We start from the raw sequence: 22,544 nt of genomic DNA on the forward strand, positions 1-22,544 counted from the left end.
CTGGTCCCCTCCACACATGCCAGGGTGGACGGCGTCCACCCGCGTTCACGCAGGACTCGACCCCTTCTAATGCCCCTTCACACAGGCAGCTGACAGGCGGTGAATTCACTGCCTGTTACCTTTTCTCCTGCACCGGCCTGGCACTTGTTAGTACTCAATACCAGCACTAGACAGAGGGCCCCCCCATGGAGTCATAGCTGAGCGCATATCACGGTTCTCTGCCGCACTGTAACAGCCCCTGCGATCCACAGTGTGAACGTGGCCTAAAGAAGCTTGGTAGTTACTGAGTTTCAGTGAGTTTCAAATTGTATGCTATATGCATGCAAACTTGGAATTTACCGTACATCTCTTAGATTCATCAGAACTTGGTGTATGAAGGCCAAGCTAACAGCAATAGAATACAAGTATCAGGCAGCAGTGAGCAGTTACCAGGCAGCAACAAGCAGTTACCAGGCAGCAGTGAGCAGTTGTGAGAGTTTGAGAGGCATTTCACTGCCTATCAACAGTTTGTGGAAAAGAGGCCTAAGAATAGGTAAAATAGTGCATAAACAGGGTGGTAATTAAAAAAAAAGTCATTAAAGGGTTGTTAAAAGTGCGGAATAAATGCCTAAAATCGTTTCCTGTGGAAAAATTCCAAAGTCCAGCAACAACAACCCAAAAGGCTCTAGACTACATGTAATTGGATGTGAAGTGAAAAATAGTGCCAGGTACTTACAGGTGAAAAAAAAAAGTTCATTAAGGATAAAACAGTGCACTCTATTTTCATTCATTGAAGCATTTTCATGGACTGTATGCTTCACTATATGCAAAACACAAAAACCTTGTGGCATGCTTTACTGTTCCATAATTCCCACTATGAACCCAGCCTAAGGGCTCGTTTCCACTATCGCGAATCATGCGGATTTGCACATGTAATGCAAGTGGATGGGCCTGTTTCCACTGTAGCGTTGTTGAGGTGCGTTTTTTCAGCCTAAGGGCTCGTTTCCACTATCGCGAATCATGCGGATTTGCACATGTAATGCAAGTGGATGGGCCTGTTTCCACTGTAGCGTTGTTGAGGTGCGTTTTTTCAGCGGTGAAAAAACGCACAAAAGAGCCGCAGAATTCGCCTGCGAGTGGAATGCATGCGAATCGCATGCAATGTATTTAATAGGGAAATCGCATACGGTTTCCCCATTCGTTTTTTGCCGCGAATTCGCATAGGTACCAATGTAAATTCACACAGGCAGTGACATGGTTAAAATCGCATATACCCTCACCTATGCGAATTCACGCCAAAAAACGCATGGGGAATCCAGGCGATTCCACACCGCAACAGTGGAAACGAGCCCTAAGGCCTCTTTTCCACGGACTGTTGAGATGTGTGCTCAGCAAGCAGTTACCAGGCAGCAGTGAGCAGTTACCAGGCAGAAGTAAGCAGTTATCATGCAGCAACAAGCAGTTACCAGGCAGCAGTGAGCAGTTGAGAGAGTTTGAGAGGCATTTCACTGCCTAGAAACAGTTCGTGGAAGCCTCCTTTCCACGGACCGCTGATAGGCAGTGAAATGCTTCTCAAAGGCCTCTTTTCCATGAACTGTTGACAGGCAGTGAAATGCCTCTCAAACTCTCACAACTGCTGCCTGGTAACTGCTTGTTCCTGCCTGGTAACTGCTGACTGCTGCCTGGTAACTGCTCGCTGAGCACACAGCTCAACAGTTTGTGGAAAAGAGGCCAAACTCAACTGCTCACTGCTGCCTAGTAACTGCTCGTTGCTGCATGATAACTGCTTACTTCTGCCTGGTAACTGATTGCTGAGTGCACAGATCAACAGTTCATGGAAAGGAGGCCTAAATGTTTGTTGTACAAGAACTGGATTTATCAGAGGCGGAACTGGATATTTGCACAGGTTCAAAAGGCCTTTAACTATTTATGAGCAGGTGATTAATTAATCAAGATTAAGGCCTCTTTTCCACGAACTGTTGAGCTGTGTGCTCAGCAAGCAGTTGCCAGGCAGCAGCAAGCAGTTACCAGGCAGCAGCAAGCAGTAGTGAGAGTATGAGAGGCATTTCACTGCCTGTAAACAGTTTGTGGAAAAGAGGCCTAAGGATGATCAAAAAGATGCAAATGCTTCTAAGCTGATGCAACTTTATGCAAATATATGCAGTTTGAAAATGGATCAATCAATTTAAACCCAGGTTTAAACTGATTGGTTTTTTTTCAAGCTGCATATATTTGCATAAAAATGTACATACATGTGGAAGAATTTGCATCTCTTTGATCATCCCTAATCTAGATGTAAAATAATTATCCTTGCCTTTAAATCTCATTTGCCTTGTGCAAAAATCAGGTTTAGCCCTTGATCTTATTGTGAAGTGCAAAAAGAAAATGATGCATATCAGATTGTATTTCTATTCAAACCCACAATTCATCGTGGGGATTTTGAAGCATGACAAGTAGCTACTATGTTCACTAAGGGGTTAAAATACCTAAGTTATAAAAAGGCAGAGAGACCAGGAGGCTGAGCCCTTTAGCATAATCAGACCTAGACTGCAGCTAGTGTGGAGTATACAACAGGGCCTCACTTGAATATGTATCAGTTACTGAGCACATTTCTCCACTGCTACCTTTTCCTTTTGCCCTTTCCTGTTCAAGAGTTACTTTGGCCAGGGTTTAGGCGTGAGGGGAAATGGTTTGGATGTGTCTGTGGGAAGAAGAAAAGGGTTCAGTGCAGTGCTGTGCAAGTGGATGACCTTTCAGGTGACTGTGAAGCTAGGTGTGAACCTCAGGCTAGACCACTGTCTGTTCCCTGGGAATTCAGCACTTGGCTCAGGGCAGTGTGGTACCTCTGTTCTCCAGTTTTGCTGAAGACGTTGCCCAAACGCTTAGACTGTCCAAACAATTGTGAGCAAATGAATACCATATTGCTAACTAATAAACCTTCAGTAGATGATTATTCTGATGCTGAAGTTGAAACCATATGCTCTGGTAGCCTGTGCTCCACAGAGAAGTGTTTAGAGGAAGTAGAGACTCCTTGTACTATAAGGAATGATCTACTAGTTGAACAACCTTTAGAGACGTCATGCAAACAAGAAGAATCTGAAAATGCTGTTGTGGCTGTGAACCGTTCCTTGGAATCTGAGGTCAGTCCTGAGGTCCTGGTAGAAGCAGCGAAGGTCCAGGTAGAAGCTGCAGAGTGTCCTGGAATAGCTATAGATCAAGCCTTGGAAGAAGACTTGTTAACTGGATTTCAAGACATAAGACAAGCCTCCTCAGTAGTGGATGAAAGCCAGACTGAAGAGGAAATGACATATCTGCTTAGTTATGCAGAGGATTCAATGGACTCTGCTATAGTGGATTTTGGCCCATCCATTGATCCAGATTTATGGCCCTCACTGGAATCTGTCAGTGATCTGGTGCCTTCATCTGTGGCATGGACAAACTTGGGTCGTTGGAAGGGGACGGGAAGCCCGCTTGAAATTGATCTAGGCTTTGGGTCTTTTCCAGGGATTGAGTGTTATGGAATTGGAAATCATTTAGGCCAGATTATAATAACTACTAGTCCATCAGATGATGGTGACCCCAACAGCAAAATCCTGGATGGTGGTAGCAGCAGTGATGAAGACTACATCAGGCATGATAAGGCCAGGTATTCAAATTCAATTTTTTCACAGTTTGTCTAATAATAGTACACTAGTATTAGTGCACAAGCTCCAGCTGGCTCCACTTGTGCAATTTGTTTGACCATGCTGTGTATTTGAATACCAGTAGACAGACTGCGGCTTTTATGGAGGTAGTGAATAGATATGTAATATAAAATTACACTTGTATCTTTTGATAACTGCGCTAGTGGGCTTTGAACACAAACTTATGCCTGGTACACATGATGCAGTTTTCCATCAGATTGACTGTCAAATCGATTATTTCTGACAGGTCCAATCTGATTTCCAGTTATTTTTCTGATTGATTTTGTGTGATCAGAAAATTGATTAGAAAAACTATTGCAAATCAGATCGAACCTGTCAGAATACGATTTGACCGTCAGTCTGACATAAAATTGCATCATATGTACTAGGCAATAGTACAGGGCTAATCAGATTTGGAAAGCGAACGTTTATCTTTGAGATCATTATTGTTGATGAATCTGGTTATTAAAAAATTAATAACCACTTAAAGCTCAATTCCTAGAAGAGCAATAAAAAAGGTCAAGATGCATTCTGTAGATGTTCCAAAATGCCTGATGCTAATGTCTGATAGAGATGGGCTAAAAATGTGATTTGGGACCAGTTTCCACTGTGTCGGCATTCATCTTGTGAGACTTGATGCGAGATACAACCGAATCCCTCTATCCATGCCAAGCACTGCTATAGGTGTTCAAATGCCTGATCCGTTTTTATGCAGCATCCTGTCCTTTCACCCTGCATGCGAAATGGACAGCAGCCTATTGATTTCAGTAGACTGCGTTTGACCCATCTGAATTCGCATGTGAGGAAACGCAGCGAATTCGCACTAATAGGAACTGGCCCTAAGGGCTTGTTCACACTTGAGCGGAAATCGCGTGATTCTTGCTCAGCGCAAAACGCTAGTGTTTTTAAAAATCGTTAGCCCATGTAAGCCTATGGCAGTGTTCTCACTGCTGCGTTTGTGGTTAGCGTTAACCACAAATGCGTTACATGTGTTTTGCCGGCGATTCGCGATTGGCATGCATAGCACTGCTAATTGTGATCGCTCCCAAAACGCTGCAGTCAAGTGATTTTTTTTCCGCGTTAATAGCGTAAAAATCACGCCCGCAAAATGCTAGTGGTAATCGCCGGCATTTTACGGTTTTAGGTGTGAATGGAGCCTAAAGGTAATTTTCTTGTTTCACTGAAAGTGGAATTCCTGTGTGCTTGAGGCTATGGTCACACTTGGCAAAAATTGTGGGTGTTTTAAATGCACACAATGCTTCCCAATGCACATTAGCGGTGCAATGTGAGCAATTTGTAGTTTGCCACAGCGGCAAAAAGGGGGCTGGTGCACACCAAGAGCGGTTCTGAGCACTTTTAAAAATGCTTGCGCCTTGAAAACCGCTTGGCTAATGTATTTGAATGGGATGGTGCACACCAGAGTGATTTGTTTTTTTCCCCAAGCGCAAACTTGGGTCCTGTAGCATTTCTGCTGATTTCTGAAGCGATTCAGCCTCAATGCTAAGTATAGGAAAGTGGAAAATCGCTCTGAAAAGTGCTAGATCAGAGTGGCTTTACAAGCGGTTTTGTTACAGAAGCTGTTCAGTTACAGCTTTACTGCATTAAAATATATAAAACCCGCTAGGCTTACTTAGAAAATCGCTAGACACATGCTTAGAAGTGCCTTAAAAAATCACTTCAAAAAGCAATAAGCGTTTTCTTTTACGCTAGCGGTTTTTGGTGTGCACTGGCCCAAAAATAAGCTGACGCTGCTGCTTTTTATCGCGTGTAATTCCCCATTGCCAACAGTCACCTGTTCTCAGCTGGCTGCAAGCTAAGAATGCAGATTTGGCCATGGCAAACTGCAGCATTTTCCCGCGGTCAAATCTGTAACCAGATCCAAACTGGAACTTTGCACTGGGCCAATCAAGTTGGAAACTATTAATTATACCTGACAGCTAAGGCCCTTTTCCACCAGCGCGTTTGCGCTGGCTGAATCGCAAAGATGCAAACCGCTAGCGATTTTACAATCGCTACGGTTTGCTCTTTAACATAGGAATCGCGGCAGGTCATTTCCACTACCGCGATTTGTTTTTTATGGGAACGCGAACGCGCGGCGGATCGATATTTGCCGCGATTTTGCTATGCAGTGCATAGCAAAATCGCGGCCGCAAACGTCGGGGAATCGCTGGTAATTGCGATTCAGCAATCGCTAGCGTTCAGCGTGAACGCTAGCGACTGCTAGTGGAAAAGGGCCTAGTCAAGTTGACAGGTTTCAATCATTAGCCTGCAGCAAAGTTGCTGTTCATCGAAGCTGGGGTTGATGCTGAGTGCAGACTCCAAGAAAATACCTTGCTTAATATCAAGTCTCGATTTTCAACATTTGCATGGAACAAGATGGCAGCCCCCATGACACATAGTATATTCTGCAGCTGTACTCAGCTAGGTGAGATGATACTGTCAGTGCAATAGCAAAACAATGTTGTTTAGATATATGGACGTGGCAGAGATGAGCCCAGGGGAACAAAAGTTTAATCAGGTTTGCTTTAAGCTGCTTAGTCATTCTCTGTATAATAACAAAGTGCTTAGCTCAGTTATTCATACACAAACTCAGCAGTGTGATTTTAATTGCTGTAGGGCGAAACTGCTACACATAGGGCTCTATTCTCAAAGAGCCAAATTTTCCGCAAAATGTTACCGCTATATTCCCGCCAGCGGTAAACTCCGCATTTTTTCCACATTCACTAATATTTTCCGCATGTTTTCCGCATGCGGGAAAAAAGATGCGGAAACAGGCATTATTCATGCGGGAATCATGCGGTAAAAAGGTCGCATGAAAAAGTGTTTAAAAAAAAAAGTTAAAGTCCACCAAGCACAGCCCTTAAGCCTCCACACTTCATTAAAGTCAATGGGATGCGGAATATATCACCTACTACTTGTAGGTGATAGAAATTCGGTAATTAACGAAGAAATGATGCGCCTGAACATCTTTGAGAATTGATCTTTTATTGCGGAAAATACCGACTTTTGCGGAAATTTTACCGCATGAATCCCGCACTTTTATCACACTTTTTCCGCATGCGGAAAAAACATGCGGAACATTTTGAGAATCCCAACTTGCCGGTATTTTGGGTGCAAACTTCCCGCATGTACTTTACCGCATGCGGGAAGTCTTTGAGAATAGAGCCCATAAAATAGCCCTTCTCTGCAGGTCACTGAGGCTTTGGCGCACACTAGGCAGTGCAGAAGGCCGTGCGTTTTCTGCACTGTTTGTTTTTTTTTTTTGGTGCGTTTTGCCTTTGCATTTTTATTAATTTCCATAATCGATGGAGTAAAATACAGTAACATCGTTTAAAAAAAATGCATCAAAAGCGCATCCTCTTCGTCTCCATTAAGATGCATGACGTTTTTTTTTTTTAAATTATGCAGCAAGTTTTGCATTTTCAAAAATGGACAATGTAAAATGCCCATGTATGTGTTAACTTTTATTAGCGGCAAAACCGATAGCATTTTCTGCAACTCTTTCTGCCTAGTGTGTTCCTAGCCTGAATACACAATCAATCCAGTGGCAAAATAGGGCATCACCTACATATAATCGCTTTGACCACCATCCAGAAGTTACCGCCTTATTGTACTGCAGATGACATCCCAGCCTTATAGAGCTCGATGTTTGGTGTGTAACTGTCGCTAAGTGGGGAATTAAACCAATAAGCGATGTGCAAAACATTGTGCTCTATTTGACAACAGTAACACTTGTAGCTCCATTTGTAACTACAATGGCCTACATTCACAATACCATTTGCGGTAAAAAAAAATGGTAACAAAAAAGTACCTGACAGTGGTAATTACCCCCGCACCCCCCCCCCCTCGCTTTTTTTCCCCCACGTTCCAGAAACAAACCAGAGAGTTCCCCCCCCCCCCCCAAAAAAAAAGTTCTTAGGGTTGGTTCACACTGCAGGCGATTGTGCTGCACTAAGCACTAGTGCAGTATCTCCCTACTGAAGTGTTGCAAATTGTCCCAAATGCGCTGCTGATTCACATACACGCCACGATTCAGGTTCTCCAAAGGAGAATAGCAAAATGCAATCGCCCAAAAAATTGCCAATCAAAATTGTTATGCATGTAGCAATTGCATTTATCAACATGGCTGAAGGGCCAGTGCACACCAAAAACTGCTAGCAGATCTGCAAATGCTAGCAGGTTTTGAAACTGTTTTTCACAGCGATTCTCCACATGTGTAGAGCGGTTTTCTAAACATGCCTAGCTTTTTTTGGAGCGTTTTTGTGTAGCAGATTTAATATTTTGTTATAGAAGCTGTTCAGTTACAGCTGTAACAAAAACGCATGGAAAATCGCTCTGATCTAGCGCTTTTCAGAGAGATTTTGTACTTTCCTATACTTTACATTGAGGCAGAAGCGCCTCAGAAATCCGCAGAAATGAAGCAGGACCCGAGTTTGCGTTTGAAGAAAAAACAAACCGCTCTGGTGTGCACTATCCCATTCACATTCATTAGCCAAGCGGTTTTCACCCTGCAAGCGTTTTTAAAACCGCTCAGAATCGCTCTTGGTGTGCACCAGCCCTTAGACTGATAGGAACACCAGACGGTTATTGTCTGAGGATTAGATTGGGAGCTCCGAGGGACAGCCTGGACAATAACAATGTTCTCTATAAAACTCTGTGGAAGATGTCCTCACCATCAATACACAATGGGCTTGATTCACAAAGCGGTGCTAACCTACTTAGCACGTCTAAAGTCTTTAGACGCGCTAACCAGGGTGCTAAGTAGGTTAGCACCGGATTTCTCAATCAGATCGCGCGCTAACTTTGCGCGCGCAAAGTTTTACGCGCGCAAAGTTTTACGGGCGCGAAGTCCCATAGGCTTTAATGGGCACATCGCGCGGAGCGCTCTGTGCAGTACGCGCGTAAAGTTTTACGCGCATAAAGTTTTGCGCGCGTAAAGTTTTATGCGCGAAAAGCTTGTTTAGACGTGCTAAGGGGGTTTTCACAGGCGTGCTAACAGTTAGCACCGCTTTGTGAATCAAGCCCTATATAATTTTTAGAATTTTGCTGCTTCACCCATTAATTCTGTTTTGCATGCAGATTTCAAGTAAACTATATGCAGCTTGGAATTTAGTCAATTAAATGCAGTTCCCAATTTTGGTTGGCCCATTTCCAAGGTCCATACAAAATGCATGAAATTTACATGCAAGTTGTCATTATTTGCACCTATTCAACGATCTTTAATGTAGATTAGACAATAGAGCCCTTTTCCACTAGGTAATGCGTTCACAAGCGCAATCGTGCCACATTGCAATCAAGTACCTTTCATTTCCACGACTGCGTTTTTGTTGCCGTAATCAATCTGGTATACGACCGCAATGAAAATAACGCAGGCCTGCGATTATGATTCGGGAAAAAAATAAATCGCACTAGAGGAAAAACAGCACTGCAATCCATATGTTAATCAGTGCGCTGTTGCGATCAGCAAAGGGGACCATACAATTGAAATGTAACTACATCTATTCATAGAGATCTGAATATTGGAGAAGGAAAGAATGGGGATTTGCTTACAAAACAAAGTGCAGTTTGCAATACGAATATCATACAACCGAAAAGTCGCACCATCTGTACCCGTGTAGTACGAACATACTATACAGTGAAGCATACGATACAATGAATGTATGCTTCACTGTCACTGTAAACGCAAGTGTTACCTGGTTAATGCACATCATGCTGTGCATTACGGTGCAGGAGTCTGATGTGAAAGCTCTATATGAATATAATTGCATCACGTTGCCGTGCGATATTTTGCAGTGCAGCATAGTGTGAAAGTGCCCATAACAGTCCACTGTGCTTGAGAAGATTTGTAGCTTGTAAAATACTGTTTGAAAGAATGTGCATACACGACCCATACAGCAGGCAAGTCATAACATGGAAGTACTGACACGTCTTCAAAGCTGAATAACAATCCTGTTCATTTTTGTACTATTGAGCTAAAGTTTTAGAGTGAACAGAAAACTGATTTTACTATGCATTCACTGCATGCTAGCTTGTGGCTGAGCACAATTTGTGCACACTGAATGGGCCGAAAGGAGTCCATAGGCCTGGGAGCAAACTAGTCTGTGCAGAAAACAATAAGTTTTTATGCCATGAGCGTTTCTGCGTTTTTCTTTTTGTGGTTTGGCTTTGTTTTTGTATGCATTTGCAGTTGAGTTCTGTTTTTCAGGTGTTTGCATTTTTTTAGTAATCTGCCTTTTTTAACAAAGGAAAAAATATACAGTATCAAGCTATCTTTTTTTGCAAAAATGCATGCGTTTTTACGGCTCTATAGGAAAGATGCATGTCATTGTAATTACCATTGTTCAGATTATCTTCATAAAGTAATCCTAAATGAAATGGTGTTTGCCCCCTAGAGGCTTGGCAGTCTTGTTAATGCTGAAATCCTGTCTTGTTCTAGTGGAGCTGCTACGAGTGGGGGAGAGAATGACGGCGATGAACTTGACCAGGACTGGAAGTCCCCAGACCCAGAACTCATTCAAAAACTCGTTGTACAGATTGAGTACTACTTGTCCGATGAGAACCTGGAGAAAGATGCCTTTCTGCTGAAACATGTCAGAAGAAACAAAATGGGATTCGTCAGTGTTAAACTACTTACCTCTTTTAAAAAGGTTTGTCATAGTAGCTTCCTATGAAATATCTTGCCTCCTCCTCCCTGAGTTCATGTTGAGCTATTGAACTGTGGAATCCAGGTTTGTCCAATAAGGAATCTAGTTCAGGGTGGGTACACACAAACTATTTTGACTGGTTAATTTTACCACCTCTGTGTAGTATAACAGAGTTTGAATACTGGGAACAGATTGTGTAGGTAAGCTTTCATACGATATGGAGGTGGGTATCATTGGCAAATCAAAATTGTATGCATACGCACCCTTAAAGAGGAGCTGTTAGGTATAAGGTCTCCGAGAAAACACATATATCAGTAGCTAAATATTGGCTGTACTTACATTACATATGCATTTCACTGTCCACGTTTGTACTTCACATAATTTTTATATAGTATTTGCAGAGAATGATGCTCCTGACAGCTCATGGCAGGTTCCATGTTTGTCTGTCTCCTATTAAGCCAAATGTGTCGTCATGTCCTGCCTGCTTCCTGATGATTCCACTCACAGAAAAGCTCATACTGAATAACAGTACTGTGCAGTGAATATTAATTAGCCATGTGGCTAGGAACAATAGTGGACTCCTGCAGTGTACTCTGCCTGGAGTTTTATCAGTGCTGTTAGCTGGACATGCTGTTTGAGCCTACTTCTCACTAGCAGCCTAGGGGAGGGCCCCAGAATGCTTTGCTGTATGGTATGCGTCCTCTCGTCCTTTTTATGGGCTTGGGAATACAGAGCCTTGCTGTCAGCACACATCAAAAGTAAGAGAGATTTTTAACTTCAGTATTGCCTTTTTGACTTCCTTCTAAACTGTTTAACACAGGAGAATAGAGGTTTAAATTAGCTTTTGCAGCCTGACAGTTACTCTTTAAACCTGGGAAAACACCATTAATTTTGATTGGCCAGTGACTTGCCAATTTTACCATCTCCACGGAGTATGAGGGCTAATAGATATTAAATACTATGAACAGATTGTGTAGGTAAGCTCTCATACTACATGGAATTGGTAAAATTGGTTAGTGATTGGCGCATCATAATTGGATGTATTTACAAGGCTGTTGTCCACAGGTCTGTTAGTCCTAGAGATGACTGATTTATCTAGGGCAGGGGTCTCAAACTCCATTTACCCGGGGGCCGCAGGAGGCAAAGTCAGGATGAGGCTGGGCCGCATAAGGAATTTCACAATCGCGGTGCATCGCTGCCTCTGCCCGCCCCTCTCACTCTTCCTTCACAGAGAGGGGCGGGGAGAGGCGGTGATCCGTGCGGCGATTGACGTCAGGAGGGGCAGAGCTGAAGCTGAAAGCTCTGCCGCTTCCAGGAAATGCCGGCAGATTGCCCCCCGGGCGATTTGGGGGCTCTGCAGCCCTTGTTTAGCAGCAGGGATGCGGCGGATTACTTGGGAGCTCTGAAGCGAACTATAAGGAAGCTTTTGCCGGCGAGGGCCACAAAATATTGTATTGAGGGCCGCAAATGGCCCGCGAGTTTGAGACCCCTGATCTACGGCTACAGTGGGGAGGTGGGGATGTTGATGCAGGATTATGCTAATACAGTATGACTTTTTCACTTGAACATGGACCAATTAAACTCCACCTTCTCATGATTAGATTGGTCCATTTTCAAGCTACATACATTTGCATAAACCTGCAGCCTATTGGTAGGCTGCTGTTTATGCTGTATGGCTGCTGAAGCAGCCCTCCATTATAGCTTTACTCACATCTGTGTAGATAAGGACCCATAATTGTTCTGTTTTTATTACGCTGTTACTGTCTAGTGCTCCTCATGCTTCCTGGGTACTGACCAGTACAGAAATGAATAGATGGAGCAAAGATCAGACCTTACTATAGATCACAGATGTGAATAAACTTTTCATACAGGGATAAGGAGCAGTGATGGGCTACTGTAGTCTAGGGCAGAGTTTCCCAACCGTGTCATCAAGGCCCACCAACAGTACATGTTTTGCAGGAAACCACATACAATCACAGGTGAGGTAATTAGTGTCTCAGCAGAACTGATAAACTACCTATATGGATGTATACAAAACATGCAGTATTAGTGGGCCTTGAGGACAGGTTGGGGAACACTGGTCTAGGGTTAGGGCTTTTTATTCTTAGGACATGACTGTATGAAGTTAGTGGGTTTTTTTAGGTTTTTTTTTTTACAGATTTTTTTCTTTGTTACCATTAAACAATAAGATGGCATGATACACATTAGTTTTAAATGGGTCATGATGGCCAAAAGTTTGTTACAAGGGGTACATGATGGCCTTAGTAAGCGGAGTATGAAGTAGTGATGCTTGTGTGTATGAGAACATGTAGAGGAGCTTGGAATCCGTTTGTATGGGTGATATGTTTGAAGCTCTGATTTGTTGGTGAAGAGCAGGAAGTGATCACAGCAAATCAGAGCCTTGGTAATCTATTAGCTGATCAGACTGGTCAATTGCGATTTATATGCATGAGAACGACCAGTTAGTAATGCAGGTATAAAAACAAGATGCCGTATTTTTCGGACTATAAGACGCTCCTGACCATAAGACAGACGCTCCTAGGTTTAGAGGACAAAACCAGGGGAAAATATATATACTAAACCTGGTGCATCCATGGTGAGGAGGCTGCTTGTGGATTATGCCCTCTTTGTACCTTATGTCTCCGTGTCCTCCATGTGTCTGCCTCTGTTCTCCTTGCGTCTTCCTCTATGCCCCATTGTGTCTCCCTTGTGTTCTCCTCTATGCCCTTTTGTGTCCCCCTGTCTCCTCTTCTGCATGGGCACAGTACAAGGAGTCCCCGGCATTACGGCAGGTTGGAGATTCATATTGGCAAGCGTTCACAAGTCAGGAACTCCCTGCATATGGACTATAAGACGCAGTGACTTTTTTACCCCCACTTTTGGGGGGGAAAAGTGAGTTTTAGAGTTCAAAAAATACAGTATTATAAAATTAGACCTGCTAATGGTTAAAAAGTTTTATAATGTGAACGTTCAGGTATCTAGATCTTCCTTGGGTATGCTTTCAGATGGAATACAGTTTTCCTTATGCTACAAAGCATAATATGCATTTTTTTCTTTGTTCATGCTAGTGCTGTAATATGATATAAGTAAAAGTACCAGTAACTTGCAACTTATCCAGGTGGAATTCTGGTTCTTCCTTCATGTGGCTTTTATACTTGGGTATATCATGAATATGAACCTTACTGGTTCAACTTCCTGGGAAAATTGTGGCATAAGTGACAATTGAGTGTAGTTTGATAGTTTATGTAAATGCAATTATTTTTACAGCAAGGATTGGGTATCAGTCCTTCAGACAGTGCTGTATAGGTGTGCTGCTAGCCTTCAAGCCAGTAGCACATTCTGTTCCGAAGGAAGGAGGAGACGGCACATACACAATGGAGCATCCTTATGAGCATCTTCACCTATCAACTGACACCTTTATTCATAAGCCATCATTTTACTTTAACATAGTTTGGGACACTTAAGCATGAAAAAATTTTACTCGCCTGGGGCTTCTACTAGCCCCCTGCAGCAGTCCTGTGCCCTCACAGCCACTCTCTAATCCTCTGGTTCCCCACTGCCAGTTAGTGTAGTTTTTGCCAACAGGCCCGGGCCACGCGTAGCTTTCTCCGCATTCCTGACTGCAATTAGCGCTATTGCGGGCCGCAACGCGTACAAAAATACGCATGGCCGCATATGTATGCGTTGGTAACGCGGCAATGTGTATTTTTGTACGCATTGTGGCCCGCAATAGCGCTAATTGCAGTCGGGAATGTGGAGAAAGCTATGCGTGGCCAGTCCAGTCGGCAAAAACGAAACTAGCTGGCAGCGGGGGACCAGAGGATTAGTGAGTGGCTGCGAGGGCACAGGACTGCTGCAGGGGGCTGGTAAAAGCCCCAGGTGAGTAAAACTTTTTTTTTTTTTCTGGCTTAAGTGTCTCTTTAAAGGATACCAGAGCCAAATGAAATAGGAAAAACTGGGGGAGCTGGCAGCTGTCCTAATGCCTCCAGTCCTACCTAAATGCCCCTTTCCGAGGCACCGGAGTCGGGCATTAGTGCGCAGACACTGGCCTGGCTGCGCGTGTGCGGCCGGGAGCACTCTGCGCATGACTTAGTCGTGATGTCACGCGCAGTGCGCTCTTGGCCATGTGGTGAAGTGCACGTGCATCCGTCGCCTGCGCGCTAATGCCTGACTCCAGCAACCTGGAAGAGGCTGCCGTAGGGCATTTAGGTAGGATTGGAGGGGCAGAGGAGAGAACATAGGGAGTGGTGGGCATCAGGACAGCTGCCAGTACAAGCCTGCTCACTCCAATTTTCCTACTTCATTCAGCGCTGTAGTGAGGGATATGGAAGCTGCCATATTTTTCCTTTTAAGCAATACCTATTGCCTGGCTATCATGTTGATCCTCTGCCTTTAATACGCTAAGCCATAGACCCTGAACAAGCATACATCAGATCAGGTGCTCTCACATTGTTAGTTCTAACAAGATTAGCTGCATGCTCGTATCTGGTTTTATTCAGACACTACTGCAGCCAAATAGATCAGCAGGGCTGCTAGGCAACTGGTATTGTTTAACTGGGAATAAAGATGGCAGCCTCCAGATCCCTCTCACTACAGTTGTCCTTGAAGGTAAGATGAGCTTTAAGTACTACTGAATCTAGTGAAAGGTTAATATTTTAAATATTAAAGTCAAATACAATATAGAGGGAATTTACTGGCTCTGGACTTTGTTTAGAGCCACAAAACATCTAAACGCAGCTCTGTACCTTTTTTTTATATTGGAAGGGGAAGATTAACTGGCTTTCAGTGCTCCGGATGATAAGTTTTAACATCTGCATGAGTACCGTCAGAGGCGGCCTGGCGGAATATCCCCCACCCCCCTTACAAAACGGCTACATACTAGGAAAACATTACTCCATAATTGCATACTCTATATATGTGCTCTCCTAATAAAGGCGCTAATGGAGGAGATAAATCAACCAATAGTGTGAGCACACTCTTTAAGCATTATGCCTCACAGAAGTGGAATGCAAATAGTGCCAAGAAATGTTTATTTTTTGAATCACTTAATTCATATTATTTAAATATAGAAATATAAATTATGCTGTGCTATTTCAGACAAGAATAGCTGAGTAGGAGGCAAGTTCAGTATAGTGAATAAGAGACTAAAAAAAACTGGGAAATAAAATCTAAAGGGGGAGCTGACTTAAAGAAAACCTGAACTGAAAATTAAAAGTCAAAATAAGCATACACAAGTCATACTTACCTTCCATGTAGTCTACTCCTCAGTGTCTTTCTCCTGTCCCACGTCCTGTTTGTCCACTGTGATCAAGGGAATTTTCCGTCCTCCATTTTGAAAATAGCCATTACCCATAACAGCTTTCTGGTCAGCACACAGTTAAAGTGAACATCTGGACTAAAAATCGACTCAGCAGCACTGAAAAGGCTTTGTGTTTCTTTAACAGTTTCACAGCATCAGAACTTTGTTTCTCTTATACAAGCCTCATTTTTAGCTGCACAGAAGAAAACTGCACGGGCTTTTTTCCCCTGATGCTGTGCAAAGCATGATGGGATTTCTGATGTTGTTTTCCTTCTGCTGTTTTGGTGCAATTTTTTTTTTACATTTTGAATTTGACATTTGAAGCCTAGTGTGTGCAGCTGGGAGGGGTAATCAGGACACAGTACAGTTGGAACTGTGTCTCCTGCTCCTTGTCACCTCCTTTCAACCAAAAAGATGGCTGCCCCCATGACAAAGATGGCAGCCCCCATGAATTACAAACATTTGCATTTTCTTTTAAAACAGGGTGGGTAAGAGATTATATTACCTATCTATTCTAATTACCATAACTAATGTGACTTGATGACACTATGTTTATTTAGGCTGAAGTTCCCCTTTAAACTGTAACATCGCCCACTTGAGCCATAGGAAAACATGGACATTACCTGGTACATCAGTTTTCCTCTCAGCTATAACTGACGGCAACGGATATTTTACTGACAGCAACTGATATATTTCAGATCTGACAAAATATTGTCAGATCTGGAAGGGATTGTCAGAAGAAAATGGTGAGTTTCTGAGAGGAACTGATGGCAAGGTAACTCTGTAATGTTCATTTGAAGTTACCTCGTGTGTTTATTTTAAATATTTTTACTCAGTACAGGTTCTCTTTAAGGACTTATTAACACAGATTGCTGAACCACACATGTCACATCTTTAGCCACTAATCAGTTGGGATAGTAACAAATTATGACATTTGCAGCTAGAAGTTTGGTTGACACGCTACTATTACTGCTTTGTGGAAATCCGCTACATGTAACATCCTGCGGGTGGCTGCTGCCTATCAACGGGTCAGACTTCATACCCAAGGTACAAAAATTATCCCACTCTAATTCCAACTCCTTGACACCAACTCCACAGCCCTGGTCATACCATTGCCCATGCTGTATGCTTTCAGGTGCTTGGCAGTTCTTTAAGACCCGTTAACTGGCCGTAGACCAAACAATATTACCGGTAAATATTAAATACACATGTGAACTGGCCTTAAGGCAATCACTGTGGGTAGCAGGTTGCCTTGTAGGCATATTAAAGTCTCTGTTCAGCCTAAAGGTGTTTACTAAACATTGTACTCTTTTCTTCCACCACTCATGTAACAGAAGATAAAAAAGGGTTTTTATAGGGGGCATATTCTTAAGATATTATTGTTAAGATATTAGCATGGTCATGCAACTGCCACTACTGCAAATGACTTGCAGGTATCCTAGACATCCCATAGCCTGCTTGCTGGGTCCAATCAATCACCCCCTTTTATTAACAAAGGTAGAAGATTAATCTAGTGACTGCTTGGCTACACGCTTTCCCTAATTATGATTGGAAGGGGTGGTCAGCAGCTGCTGACTGAGGGCTCTTTCACACTGTTAATCCGATTCATGCACACGTTATGACCTATGGCATGGTGTTGGGAAGTTGCGGTTTGATGCATATCTGCTGCGCTAGTTCTAAAAGCTCGCAGATGCGTTACAACGTAATGCTCTGAAATGCTTTGTCTAATGTGAAAGGTAACATGATTCTCTTTTTCTGTTGTGCCTGTGATCAGGCTTTGCTGGATCCCAGTCTTTAAAGCACACCTGAAGTGAGGGATATGGAGGCTGCCGTATTTTTCCTTTTAAACAGTGCAAATTGCATGGCTGTGCTGCTTCTGCCTTTATTGCTTTGCCATAGACCATGAACAAGCATGCAGATGAGATGTTTCTGACTGGATTAGCTGCATGCTTATTTCAGGTATCTGATTCAGGCTGGGAGCACACTTGGCGTCACGATTTTGCAGGTTTTGCGATGCTCTATTTCTAGTTGCATTTTCCGCACTACATCGTCCATGAATGTAAACTTTTTGGGAGCTGCAGTGAAATTTATTTTAAAAATGAACCGAAATAAGTAGAATGCCATAAATTCAAATTCAGAACGAATGCAAACTATTAATAAAAATCCCCACACTGACTTTTATAAATTTCTTCCCACACCCTCCCATGGTACCCAACCTTTTTTTTTTTTTATGGGGGGGGGGGGGAATTGACATAAAAAAAAATTACGTGTGTATATATGTATATGTATATAGTTACCTTAGGGACTGAACTTCTTTAAAAATTTGTCAAGGCGGTATATTAATTTTTAATTTATGCGCTTGTAATTAGTGAAAAAATGCACTTTTATTTCCAAATAAAATATTGTCGCCATACAGTGTACAAGGCAAATTAACGTTGCAATAACCAGGACAAACAGGCAAATAAAATGTGTGGCTTTTATCCACAGTAGAACGTTTTATTTTAACACTATAATGGCCAAAAACTGTGAAAATGCATTTTTTCTTATTATTCATGTTAAAATAGACTTAGGATAAAATAATTCTTAGCATACTGTACCTCCCAAAGAAAGCCTAATTGGTGGCGATAATAACAAGATATAGATCATTACGCTGTGATTAGTAGTAATTAAGTTATTGGCGAAAGAAAGGGAGGAGCACTGGCAGGTGAAAATTGCTCTGGTCCACAAGGGGAAAAAACCCTCAGTCATCAAGTGGTCAAGTGGTTAAAAATCAGATTGTTTTAGTTCAGAATCATATAAAATATTTAAAGGTTTTACAAACTTTCAAGCACGGCTATATTTATGTTGTACCTTGGTTCTAAAATTGGATTGTGCTTTTTGGGGTGTTGAGGCCTTATAGTGATATTGAAGTAAATCTGAGTAATATAGACTGCATATATGTATAACATAATCAAATACAATTTTTTTGTTCAAGCTGTTAATAAAATCCTTGTTGTTCCAGAGCTATATCTCGGAGAATAATATGCAAAATTGAAATTTTGCCTTTAAGACAGAAAGCACACGCTTGAGTCATGTTGCCATCACTTCACCCACCTTGATATATTTTGATTTGTAGTCCATATTGACTTTCCTTTTAGCAGAAAACATTCTAAGGAATCTATTTTTTGTATTTCATTTTCTTTTCCTCCTTTGTTTCTGCCAGGTAAAACATCTCACTCGTGACTGGAGAACTACTGCATATGCGCTAAGGTTCTCTGATTTACTTGAGTTAAATGAAGATAACCGAAAAGTAAGGAGGAAAACTCCGGTTCCTGTGTTTCCTAGTGAAAATTTACCCAGCAAAATGCTTCTGGTGTATGACCTCCACTGTATTCCAGAGCTGCAGTGCTTGAATAAGGAGCAAGAGAATGGGGGGATGCAAGAAAAGATAATGGAGCAGCTGCTGAAGAGCTTTGGGGCTTTCGGAAGTATATCCTCCATACGTATTCTGAAACCCGGCAGAGATCTTCCCTCTGATGTAAAAAGATTCAGCAGCCGGTATGCTCAGGTTGGAACCATGGATTGTGCCATAGTAGAATTTGAAGAAGTTGAAGCTGCAATTAAGGCTCATGAAACCTTAAACGCAGACAGTGAATTTGAAGAAAGCATAAAGGTAGTTTTAATTGGCATGAAGCCACCAAAGAAAAAAATTCAGAAGGATCGTAGCAAAGATGATGATGCAAAGAACCTGCGCAAAAATAAGTCTCTTAATAAAAGGGTTGAAGAGCTGCAGTTTATTGGGGACGAGGCCATAGTTTATAGCTCATCTGAGCCTGACAGCAATCCAAACTCACCAATGGTAGGCCGAAAGACTCAATCTACCAATAAGCTGAGTCCTTCTACTTATGCAAATAATCATCTAAGTCCAAATGCCTCACCCAGAAATAGCCCATGGAGTAGTCCTTGCGGGCAGCGTAAAGGAGTCAAACACTCTCCTTTGGCTGACAGCATGAGCCCAGAGACTTCACGGAGGTCTACAGAGTATTCTTCAGATAGCAGCATCACTCCATCCAGTAGTCCTTGGGTCCAGCGGAGAAGACAAGCCCAAACCGTCACACAGGAAAAGAGTCCAGCATGTAGTCCAATGTTGGGGAGAAAAATACAAAATGCAGATGGGCTACCACCTGGAGTTCTGAGGCTTCCAAGAGGTCCTGATGGTACAAAAGGGTTCCATAATGGACTAGAAAGGTGTAAGCTTTTGCAGAGTTCATGAATGCCACATAACCTTATATTGGACTGGTATTGCCACCAGTCATCACCAGCCTTCATTGTTGTAAATCTGCCCTGTAGATATAATGGTTGGGGAGCCACGAGTACTCTAAGGCTGGACATTGCTTCTACCTGGAAAGAAATGGGCCTACAGAAAGACTGATGTTAAGTCTGTATTTATTATTTTTTATCTGATTTTCATTTGTAAACCTACTTTGTACAGTGACAGCAGTTACTCTGCTTTATATTTTTATTTTTTTTAGTTTTTTGTTAAGCACTTTTAATTTGTATTCTTACTGGGTATCAGAAGCTTGGTTAAATAAGGGTCAGACAAGCAACTTGTTGAACTTGTTGCATTCTTTGCAAAGCCTATTGGTGATCAGAAATAGTTTATCCAAATGGCCATTCTAAAACCCTCTGCAAAGTTCATCATACACTTCCAAAGACGTGTAAAGAATGTATATTTTCTGTGATGTGAATTAAAACAAACTTCCATAAGCATTGAAAAAGTTAAAAGGTCTCTGTTATTTGCAACTGTAGAATCTCTGAGTTGGATTTGTATGATTCACCTTAGGGGCTTTTCCACTAGGAAACTAAATTGCATGCAAAATTGCGCTACCATGTGATGGTTTCCTTCAATTTCTCTGTAGCTGGCCTAGGAGAGCCAGTTCATGTAGTTCAGTGAGATGTAAATCGACCAATCAAATCCTGCTAAGGTGGAATTTGATTGGTCCAATTTCAAGCTGTATACAGAATGTGCATAATCCTGTATAAACTTGGAAAGATTTACATCTGATTGACAATTCCTCAGGGCGGTGGAGTCGGTGCAAAAAGCATCCGATTCCTCAGTTTTTAAAACCTCCAACTCACTCCAGGTACCCAAAATGGCTCTGACTGACTCTTTGCCAGAACTAGGGATTTGGTACAAAAATCATCCAACTCCTCAATTTTTGAAACAGACTCCGACTCCATGTACCCAAAATTGCTTCGACTCTAACTCTGATTCCACAGCCCTACTATCCCTAGTCATCTGTGTCATGAGATTATTAGGCATAGTGCTGGGGGGGGGGGGGGGGGGGGCAATGTGGGCAGCAGAGGCTCCACTGAGATTTGTGTGACCAACATAGGTGACCATGTTAAAAGCCACAACCAAACAATAAAATTTGGGCTCCAGAGGCTGTTGGAATAGGATAGCAAGCACCAGAGGCGGCCGCTATAAAAAAAAAAGTATGAGAAAAGGGCGGGGGGGGGGGGGGGGTTGTTTGCGGCTTGAAAAGGGACCTTACCAATTCCACGTTCATAGGATTCGATTAGTCCATTTTCAAGCATACATTTGCATACATAATTTGCATAATCCTGAATTAACTCTGAATGTTTTACATCTCATTGACCATTCCTTGTGGCTGAATTGCTCCCTAGTCGGGCAGCTCAGCCTCCCACCTGCAATTACATGCTGCCAAATAGTAGCGTTTGTTAATACCAGCAGCCCCCAAAAATCTAATCACACATGAGGATGGCAACTGCCCTGCTAAGATGCAACTTCCATGGGGGAAGGGCCACCTGTCCACCACCCCTGCTGAGTGCTAGCAAGCACCTGGCCATTGACTGCGAGTGGCTGACAGATGGTGCATTCACTGCTTTCAGCTGCCAATAGAGAAAGAGGCCCTATCATACCACTAGATATCATCCTTTTAGATATTGCTTTCTGTGGCCCAAAACATTTTAGAGATATGCTTTGTGTTTTAGGGCCGGTTCAGATGGGCGTCTTCACGTGTCTCGTTCGCGGGCTTGTGTGGGTGATCAGCGGCGTCCTGTCGCGATCTGCGTGTTTCGTCCCTGCAGGACATGTAGACGCAGGGGTTAATTGACCCTGGAAGCTGCATGAAGCTTCCAGGGTCGCCTGAAACGATGCAGAAAATCGAGATCGGAATGTCGCAGTTGCGCAAACAATGGTAACCACGTGATGGTAAACTCTCTGATTCACTGGATGAGAACGTTTCACCGAGTCCCAGACGCTAGCGGTAAATAGCGGCCAAGCGTCCATATGAACCAGCCCTTACAAAAATAGTACTCTTGTCTTGAAGCAGTGTTTGTCAGCTGTGTTCCTCAGGGAGCAATGCTTGGTAATGAGATAATTAGCTGTACTTTCTTTGTAGATCGCTGTTTGAATATAATTAGGAATGTAGTATACACTAGAGAATCTGATTCTTTGAGAACATTTCTATAGAAAATGCTTTCTGAAGGAGTTTTATAGATATAGTAAGATTATGGCAATTCATAGGAAATAGCATGCCTCGTGTAGCAGTTTATAGGCTATTACATAACCCATTGGATTTGTTCCCAAACTTCTACGCTTCTCCATGCTGTAAACTGTCTTTTGAGGTAAAAGTATAAAACACATACTGATTTGGATGCAGCTTACATCAGCACAAGAGTTGAATCAGAAATAGAACCTAGAAATGAAGGCCAATGTTATCGAGGCTGACTATGCAGGATTGCTTGTAGACTCAGGCTAGAGCTTGGCCTTCAGGCTATGACTGTTGCTATAAAGAGATATGAATGAATGCCACAAAACGCTTCCACTGAAAAGCAGTCCTAGTAAAAATCAATATCCAAAAATATAACCAGTACAGTCTGATAACTGACATTTTCCTGTTGACTTAAAGTATAGAGCACTGTGTATGAAAGCAG

General features: G+C 42.6%; 1 protein-coding gene across 1 annotated transcript in view; it reads left to right on the forward strand.

The window, feature by feature from the left end:
• Positions 1 to 20,362, forward strand: part of LARP6 (La ribonucleoprotein 6, translational regulator) — a 63,052-nt gene extending 42,690 nt beyond the window's left edge. Inside the window, exons 2-3 of the mRNA XM_068272534.1 lie at positions 10,099 to 10,309; positions 18,808 to 20,362. Coding sequence (XP_068128635.1) covers positions 10,099 to 10,309; positions 18,808 to 19,857 — 1,261 coding nt within the window. The 3' untranslated portion in view covers positions 19,858 to 20,362. The remainder of the gene's footprint in view (positions 1 to 10,098; positions 10,310 to 18,807) is intronic.
• Positions 20,363 to 22,544: the final 2,182 nt, after the last annotated feature.

The sequence above is a fragment of the Hyperolius riggenbachi genome, chromosome 3 (genome assembly GCF_040937935.1).
Source record: "Hyperolius riggenbachi isolate aHypRig1 chromosome 3, aHypRig1.pri, whole genome shotgun sequence".
Lineage (NCBI taxonomy): Eukaryota > Metazoa > Chordata > Amphibia > Anura > Hyperoliidae > Hyperolius > Hyperolius riggenbachi.